This window comes from Eurosta solidaginis, chromosome 5, assembly GCF_040869045.1.
Source record: "Eurosta solidaginis isolate ZX-2024a chromosome 5, ASM4086904v1, whole genome shotgun sequence".
NCBI classification, from domain to species: Eukaryota; Metazoa; Arthropoda; class Insecta; order Diptera; family Tephritidae; genus Eurosta; species Eurosta solidaginis.
Window position 1 is genome coordinate 185,066,510 of NC_090323.1, and position 8,533 is coordinate 185,075,042.

Below are 8,533 nucleotides of genomic sequence, written 5' to 3' on the forward strand. Positions count from 1 at the left end.
TGCAGTGTCATTTATATCAAAAAAAAAAGAGCCATCAACATCGATAACACTACCAAAAATATTCCGGGAGTGTTTTTGTGATCGTGGGTCCAAAGTGCGTCGTTTGGCACCTCGCTTGATATTTTTTGGAGAAGTTCTAGCAGTTGTGAGCTTAAGTAAACAACTCCCCCGATTTTCAAGTCACATTCAACTTCGTTCGTTGCACACTAATATGAACAGCCCATTAATTCGCAATAGAATATAAAGTTCGAATTTCGAATAAATATAGAATGCAAATGTGGCGTTTGGAAGAAATAAACAAAAATTATAGATAACACAGGTTCGTTAGACACTTTTTAGACTTTTGTAAGTTGAAGGGAAAAAAATGTATATGTAGTTTTAAATTGGTAAATATGATTTGAGTATCGCACAAAAAGCAAATACTAACGCAGCACACCGAAATAATACAAAGGCGTCAACCGAAATGAGCACCAAGTCCGCCACAGATGCTGAAAACCCAACGGAACTACGTATACTTTGCTTCGATCTCACCTACTATAATCGAACAACACAATTTCTGCTCAGTTGCGCTGGTGTGTTCGTACTTTACTTAATCTATGGATATCTACAGGAACTCATCTTCACTGTTGAAGGCTTTAAACCTTATGGATGGTTTCTGACGTTAATACAATTTGGTTATTATATACTTTTTGGTGTGGTAGAACGTGATTTGGAAGCTAGACGGGTTGCTAGGCAGTTGCTGCCTGGTGGCAGTACTGCTGTAACGCGCCAGCGTTGCATACCAATGCGTACTTATTTCTTACTCGCTGTCTTAACTCTGGGCACTATGGGTTTGTCCAATTCTAGCCTGGGTTATCTTAACTATCCGACACAAGTTATATTTAAATGCTGCAAATTGATCCCGGTCCTTGTGGGTAGTATTTTGATACAAGGCAAACGTTATGGACCACTCGATTTTGCCGCAGCTACTGCAATGTGTATTGGTTTAGCTTGGTTTACGCTGGCTGATTCGCAGATATCACCGAATTTCGATTTGACTGGCGTGGCAATGATATCGACAGCTTTGTTATGTGATGCTGCAATTGGAAATGTGCAAGAAAAGGCAATGCGAGAGCATCGTGCCCCAAGTAGTGAAATTGTTCTCTACTCCTATGGCTTGGGCTTTATTTATTTGTTGATAATTTTGATGATCACTGGTAACTTCTTTAGCGGATTCGCGTTTTGTTTGCAGGTAGGTAAATATAAACTAGTTTGAGATTTACATATCATAACATTTGTTTACTTTTTATATATTTCAGAATTATTTGGAAACATTTGGTTATGGCTTTTTATTTAGCTTATCTGGTTATTTGGGCATTCAATTTGTATTGGCTTTAGTACGCAGCAGTGGCGCCCCCGTCGCTGCAACCGTAACTACAGCGCGCAAAGCAGTTACAATCGCTTTGTCATTTCTTTTCTTTAGCAAACCCTTCACTTGGCAGTAAGTAAACTAACCCAAAAAAAGATCAACTTTTAAAATCTAACTTAATCTTCGTCCGTTTTTAGATATCTTTGGTCTGGCTCAGTTGTTGTATTGGGCATTTATTTGAATGTTTATAGCAAACAATATAAGCAGCTTACTATGAAAGACTTGCAATATAAGTTCAAGCATTTGTTGAATGTTTTTCGCATTTGGGAAAGATCAACAAGTCGGAAATTTTTGGTTGAAGTTTAAAATGTATAAAATATAGATTTATATACTTTAGGTATTGTGTTGTGACTCATGAAACCAAATGTAGCATATTGATAATATTAAGTAAATTTTTAGCCATAGTTGATGTTAGTACATTTTAACACCTCGAGTATTTACTTAATGCTAGTCTTAAGTAAACCAGTTCTTGCACTCTTGTAAATGGGGTCAAGTTGTAAAATTTATTAGGCAGTATATTATATATAATAAGATAGAATATCTGTGTATTAATTTGCCAATATACATTGATTGTATGACAAAATTTAAACAAAATAATGGCTTGTTAGCACATTTTAAGAAGCACTTTATTATTGACATTATTTTTGTACTTTTAAGTAGTTGTATTTTTTTAAGCTCAATTAGCAATATTTTATGGCGTTAGAAGTTGTAACATCCCAGTCGGGAATGTTGTACATATTTAAACAACATTTAGCTGTCATTGACTGATTGGTGTCGACTGTTACCAACTCTTAAGACATGTGTAGTTATTGAAACTACGTTTTTATTTTATAACAAAACTTTTTTTTTTAATACGCCTAAATGTATGCGTCAATATTTTTTTATTTTTCACCATAAAGAAAATTTTTGAAAATTGAAAATCAATATTGAAACTTAAAATATTGATAATACATTTAAAAATTACAAGGTTCAAAGTAACTAAAATACAAAGTTAAATAAAAATAATAAGAACCCTACATTACTCCCCCTTCAAGAAAATTTATCATTAAACAAATTGAATGTAACTCTCTTTTTATGTAAATTCTTCGTGTTGTTTGTGTCCGTTGTTTCAATTATTGCAGGTTTTAATCTATCAATAGGAATAGTTTTAATATTATTATCTATTTCAAGTTTAAAACATTTTTGGTCTTTTTCCACAATTTTGTAAGGTCCTTCATATGGTTGTTGTAATGAATGTTTATTAATGACTCGAACAAATGCAAATTTACAAGTTTGAAGATCTTTTGGAACATAAATTCCAGTATCAGCATCTTTATGATGACTTAAATTTGATCTAACATTTCGAAAATCTTCACGTAAATTACTTAAAATTTCAGTTGATGAGGAATTTTTAGCTGATGGCACAACAAGTTCCCCTGGCAAACGTAAATTCTGACCGAAAACCATTTCTGCTGGTGTAGCCGAAATATCTTCTTTGTAAATAGATCGCAAACCAAGTAATATGACAGGTAACTCGTCATACCAATTATTTGTGTCCTCTCTAGCTATTATAGTAGTCTTTAATTGTCTATGAAACCTTTCAACCATACCATTTCCTTGAGGGTGATATGCGGATGTTGTAATTTGGTGACTACCAAGTAATTTAGTTAACTCTGAAAACAATTTCGATGTAAATTGGCTACCTTGATCAGTTGTTATCTTTAACGGAACTCCAAACCGAGAAATATATTCTCTAAAAAACTTATTTGCAATTGTAGATGCTGAAATATCTTTTAAGCATATGCCTCAGGCCAACGGGTAAATCTTTCAATAATCGTTAAAATATAGCGACGTCCTTTTGAAATAGGTAATGGTCCAACTATATCTAAATGAATGTGTTCAAATCTATTCTTGGGAATTTGAATTTTGACAATAGGGGATTTTTTATGACGATAAACTTTAGACTTTTGACAATTTAGACACTCTTTTGACCAAATATTAATATCCTTATTCATATTAGGCCAATAATATTTTTTAATTATGAGCCGTCGTGTAGCTCTTGTACCCGGATGTGCTATTCCATGTAAAATATCAAATACTGTCTTTCGCAAATTACTCGGTACAAATGGCCTAAGAGTTTCTCCTGAAATTTCACACCAAATATTAAAATTTAAAAAGGGAATATTAATTAACTTTAAATTTAGATATTGAGAATCAGATACAAGTTGATTTAAGTCATCATCTTTTTGTTGTTCAGTTTGTAAAATTTTAAAATTCAGTTCTGTATTATATATTGCATTAACCTCAAAACCTCTAGATAGCGTATCTGCTACAACATTGGATTCTCCTTTAATGTATTGTATGTCATCAGTAAATTGTGCTATAAATTCCAAGTGTCTCGTTTGTCTAGGACTTCGTTCTGTTTTTGAATTTAAAGCAGTAGTCAAAGGTTTATGGTCCGTATAAACTGTAAATTGTCGTCCTTCCAAAAGATATCTAAAATGTTTTATATTTAAATAAATCGCCAATAATTCCCTATCAAAAGCACTATACTTAATTTCAGTTGGAGAAAGTTTTTAGAAAAGAATGCAATGGGCTCAATTTTATTATTGTAATTTTGTTGTATAACGCCCCCAATCGCTGTGTTAGATGCATCTACTGTTAAAGATAATTTAGCATCTTTGTTAAAATGATTTAACAATATCGTAGATGCAAATTTATCTTTAATGCATTCAAAAGCTTCATTCGAATTCTCATCCCATACCAAAGTTTTGTCACGTTTCTTATTTACTTTGTTAATTAGATCATAAATTTTGTTTGTAAATTCTGCTAGTTTTGGAATGTATCTATGATAATAATTTACCATACCAATAAATTTCTGTGCCTGCTTAATTGATTTTGGACGTTCGAAATTGCGAATAGCTGATACCTTTTCATCGGAAGGTCGAATACCTCTTCCAGAAATGTTATGTCCTAAAAAATCGATACTAGGTACACCAAAAGTACATTTACTTGGTTTAATGTTTAAACGGTACTCTGTAAGGCGTTGAAAAAGGATACGTAAATCTTTTAAATGTTGTTCTTCGTCTGTACTTGCAATAAGTAAGTCGTCGATGTAAGCATATACAAAATCTAAGTCACCTACTACCTCATTTATGAACCGTTGAAAGGTTTGTGCAGAATTTCTAAGTCCGAAAGGCATTCTCATGAATTCAAACATACCGAAAGGAGTTGTAATAGCAGTTTTGTAAATATCTTCTTCAGCCATTGGAATTTGGTGATATGCCCTAACTAAATCTAATTTTGAAAATATATTTTTATTATGAAGGTTCATATTAAAATCTTGAATGTGAGGTAAGGGATAACGATCGGGAACAGTTACAATATTCAATCTTCTAAAATCACCACATGGACGCCAATCATTCAACTCTTTTTTAGGTACAAGGTGAAGTGGTGATGCTACTGAAGAATTTGAAGGCCGACAAATGCCTGTTTTAACTAAGAAATCAAACTCCGTTTTCGCGACTTTGTATTTTACCGGATTTAAGCGCCTGGGCTCAGAAAATGGAAGACTACCTTCTGTTACAAGTCGATCTACTGTTGTATGTTTAACAGGTTTAGTATAATCTGGCTCTGAAATAAGTGACGGAAACTCTTTTAATAATTTTGTAAATTTATTTTCAATCACAAATAATTTGGGTAATGGAATATCACAAAAGTAAGATACTGTATTAACTGAGAGATTGGTTAATGGATCTACTAAACGTTTATGTTTAATGTCTATAAGACCATATTTACAAAGAAAATCAGCGCCAATTATTGGCTTGGCTATATCCGCAATCAAAAATGTAAGGGGAAATTCACGTCTTAAACCCAAATTTACGTTTAAAAGCCTTTTCCCGTAAGTGGCAATTGTTGATCCATTAGCTGCAGTGAGAATTATGTCTGAACGTTTCGTATGAGGAAATTTAGACGCGGGTAATACCGAAATTTCTGCTCCACTATCAATTAAAAAATTTTGTTTGTTTTCTCTGTCAAAAATTAATAAGCGACGCGTCGAAAATTCTAAATTTCCATTGTTCGTCGCTGCAACATCGGAAGAATTTTGTTTGCTGAATCTTTGTTTTTTGTTATAAGAACAAGGTTGTTCACAACTTCTAGCATAATTTCCAAATTTGTAGTGAAATCTACACGACCAATTTGGATTATTACGCGAGCTAGAACGACGCCTAAAAGAATTTCTAAAATAGTTCCTAGAATTGGAACGCGACCTAGATTGATTCCGATACATTTCTGTTTTAATTTCAGCTAACTCCAGAGAAAGTTTCTGAAAATTTTCACACATTAAAGAAGTGGTTTTAACCAAGTTTTCAACAACAGAATTTTGTGCTTTTGTATCCGAAAAATTATTAACCGAAAATACTTCATTTTTGTATATCACTTCCCAAATATTATCTGCTAATTTTGTTAATTCGGTAATATTATTAGAACTCGAACTAGCCAAGATCATACTCAAATTTTTAGGAAGTTTACGCATCCAAATTTTCTTTAAAATATTTTCACAAAAATTTGATCCGGCTAATATAATTAATGAACGATAAAATTCTGATGGCTTACGATCACCCATCTCAGAATCGTTTAAAATTTTATCAAGTTTCGAATTTTCGCTGAGTGTCTTTCTATCAACACTTTTTTAAGTTCAGTAAATTTGTTATTAATGGGGGGATTTTGAATAAAATCCAAAATAGTTATTACCACTTCCTGCGGAAGTGCTGTAATGATGTGTTCGTATTTAGTGTTTTCTTGTGTAATTTTTTTAGTACTAAATTGTGTTTCTGCATGAATAAACCATGCTTCCGGGCAATTAGTCCAAAATTGTGGAAGTTTTACGGAAACTGACAAGATTTCATTTTGAGTAATATTTGCAGACGGATTTTTAATTTGTTGTGGGGAAGTGTCATTTGATAAATCTATCAAAGTCATTTAAATTATTAGTAAGTGTAGATGTTTGTGTATTATGTTGTGCTGAACGAAACATTTTGAATTAAATAAAAAGAGAGTTCACTAACTAAAGAGTAAAATAAATTAGTAATTCTATAAAAAAGGAGTTTACAATAATAATAAGAATAATATTTTTATATTTTAATATGCATACATAAAAGATGATATTATTGTTCAAATACTTGCGAATATTTATTTATTTATGCAATGGCTTTTGATGATGTTGAGTTTGTAGTTGATACTGTTGCTGCTGCTTCCAGCTCTTTTTGGTTGATATTTGTTTAATGATTGCTCTTTTTATTGCAGTTTTTGTATACGCTCTGATAAGTGTTTTTGTTTATTTGTTCCAATTTCCTCACACTGCGTTTCTACCGCTAAGAGACTTCAGAATAATACGTCGTAGAGTTGCATCACAAATAGCACCGATAATAGACAGCGTTGGGTAGCACACCTCGTATTTGATTTGATGTTTGATTGTCTATTTTGTAACCAACTTTTGTTGCGAATTTTTGAACTTTTTTTTTTAAATTTGCACACAACACAATTTTTAAAATAGGCAGAGATCGCCAATGTAGTTATTGAAACTACGTTTTTATTTTATAACAAAACTTTTTTTTAATACGCCTAAATGTATGCGTCAATATTTTTTTATTTTTCACCATAAAGAAAATTTTTGAAATTGAAAATCAATATTGAAACTTAAAATATTGATAATACATTTAAAAATTACAAGGTTGAAAGTAACTAAAATACAAAGTTAAATAAAAATAATAAGAACCCTACAACATGTATGCCGGGAATTGCCCGGTGAATCCAGTACTTAACGAAAATTATCCAAAACTTGCGGAAGAGGAACGCATACTTCCCAGGGAAACGCGTGTCACTCTTGCTCAACTTCGTTCTGGATACTGTAACAGGTTAAACTCTTACCTATCCAGAATCAACCCCGACATACAAAATGTATGCCCCGCTTGCAATGTGTCCCCACATGACACCAACCATCTCTTCAATTGTAATGTGGAACCAACGCCTCTAACACCCCTTTCCTTATGGCCCACCCCTGTTGAAACGGCAAGTTTCCTTGGACTCTCATTAGAGGATATTGATGACAATTTGTGATCGGTCGCGGCTATTAGGTGGGGCGAGCATTGCTTGGAGCTTGCTTGTTGAAATGGTTGGGTGCCATCATTATTCAGTCATCTCCCAGAGTCAGAATTTGGTAAGTACTGACCCTGCAAGGGGTTAGTTGCTTCCCAGCAGAAAATCCTACTAGGCCGGGATTCGTTTGAAATGTGTGATCTTCTCGAAATGTGGTGTGTGCTCGCTGTTACTATGACAGTGCATTCCTGCTCTGGTGCCATTTATGAAATATTAGGTAAACCCCTTTGCCGACTTTATATAAAACGCTAATTTTATCAATCTTAATAGAAATTTTAATGTATATTTTTCGACATATTGACCTACTGCTCTAAATCAAATTCCATAACACGCTTAATGAAGTCATTACGCTCCTTCGCCGATACGATTTGTCCCACCATTTCATTCAAAAATTTCTGCTGATGATTTATAATGAATTTATTACATTGTATTATTGTAGCACCAGTGTAAAGCGTATGAAATTTGGCACGGACATCGCCGATCTTAATAGCGGAATATAAATATAAAGAAAATTTAGATTCGCCTAATCTGGTCACCTAACTTGTTGAATTCATCAAACTTACCATTGTAATTAACGGCAGTGTTGCAGTCAGAGTGCGATGTGATCTATGCAAGCATCTTATTATCGCCACTTTCGTCCTTTCATTGCAGTATTTCACCCGAAAGCCATGTTCCACTATACCCAATCCATAGTCACCAAAGTATTTCTTCACATTACGCAGCACACATTTTGCCAAAACGCCATCATGGAAATTTAATATTTTTGCATCTGCTTGCGGAACTATCCGAACAACAATATATCTGTAATAGTGATTGCTTTCATAATTGTTCATAAAATAACTATTTTATTTACCTATTTTTGATGCGCACCATACTTTTGTGTAAAAAAATGCATGATTGGTTTTTGTTGATTTTCGATCATAAAAATATACACAAAAGTCATCTGTTGGTGTAGGGGGCTGCCAGACATAAAGTGTATGACTGTTG

General features: G+C 33.2%; 2 protein-coding genes across 3 annotated transcripts; one reads left to right on the forward strand and one right to left on the reverse strand.

Moving 5' to 3' along the window:
• On the forward strand, positions 1-6,553 carry Papst2 (PAPS transporter 2). Its single transcript, XM_067786653.1, has 3 exons — positions 1-1,231; positions 1,299-1,480; positions 1,546-6,553. Exons 1-3 carry the CDS (start codon positions 464-466, stop codon positions 1,712-1,714), a joined length of 1,119 nt encoding a protein of 372 aa, XP_067642754.1. The 5' UTR covers positions 1-463; the 3' UTR covers positions 1,715-6,553.
• A 1,245-nt stretch (positions 6,554-7,798) lies between these two features.
• On the reverse strand, positions 7,799-8,533 carry Pop5 (POP5 ribonuclease P/MRP subunit). Of its 2 annotated transcripts, none has more exons than XM_067791548.1 (3): positions 8,400-8,533; positions 8,110-8,347; positions 7,799-7,941 (listed from the first exon to the last, which is right to left on the reverse strand). In XM_067791548.1, exons 1-3 carry the CDS (start codon positions 8,417-8,419, stop codon positions 7,849-7,851), a joined length of 351 nt encoding a protein of 116 aa, XP_067647649.1. In that variant the 5' UTR covers positions 8,420-8,533; the 3' UTR covers positions 7,799-7,848. The 2 variants fall into 2 exon arrangements, with proteins under 2 accessions (XP_067647649.1, XP_067647648.1); XM_067791547.1 differs by having other exon boundaries at positions 7,799-8,028.

Coding starts and splice junctions, on each gene's coding strand:
- Papst2 (XM_067786653.1), top strand. CDS start 464: ATGAGCACCAAGTCCGCCACAGATGCTGAAAACCCAACGGAACTACGT. Junction 1,232..1,298: donor GATTCGCGTTTTGTTTGCAG/GTAGGTAAATAT, acceptor TATATATTTCAG/AATTATTTGGAAACATTTGG. Junction 1,481..1,545: donor AGCAAACCCTTCACTTGGCA/GTAAGTAAACTA, acceptor GTCCGTTTTTAG/ATATCTTTGGTCTGGCTCAG.
- Pop5 (XM_067791547.1), bottom strand. CDS start 8,419: ATGGTGCGCATCAAAAATAG. Junction 8,348..8,399: donor ATGGTGCGCATCAAAAATAG/GTAAATAAAATA, acceptor TCACTATTACAG/ATATATTGTTGTTCGGATAG. Junction 8,029..8,109: donor CACTGCCGTTAATTACAATG/GTAAGTTTGATG, acceptor TCCGCTATTAAG/ATCGGCGATGTCCGTGCCAA.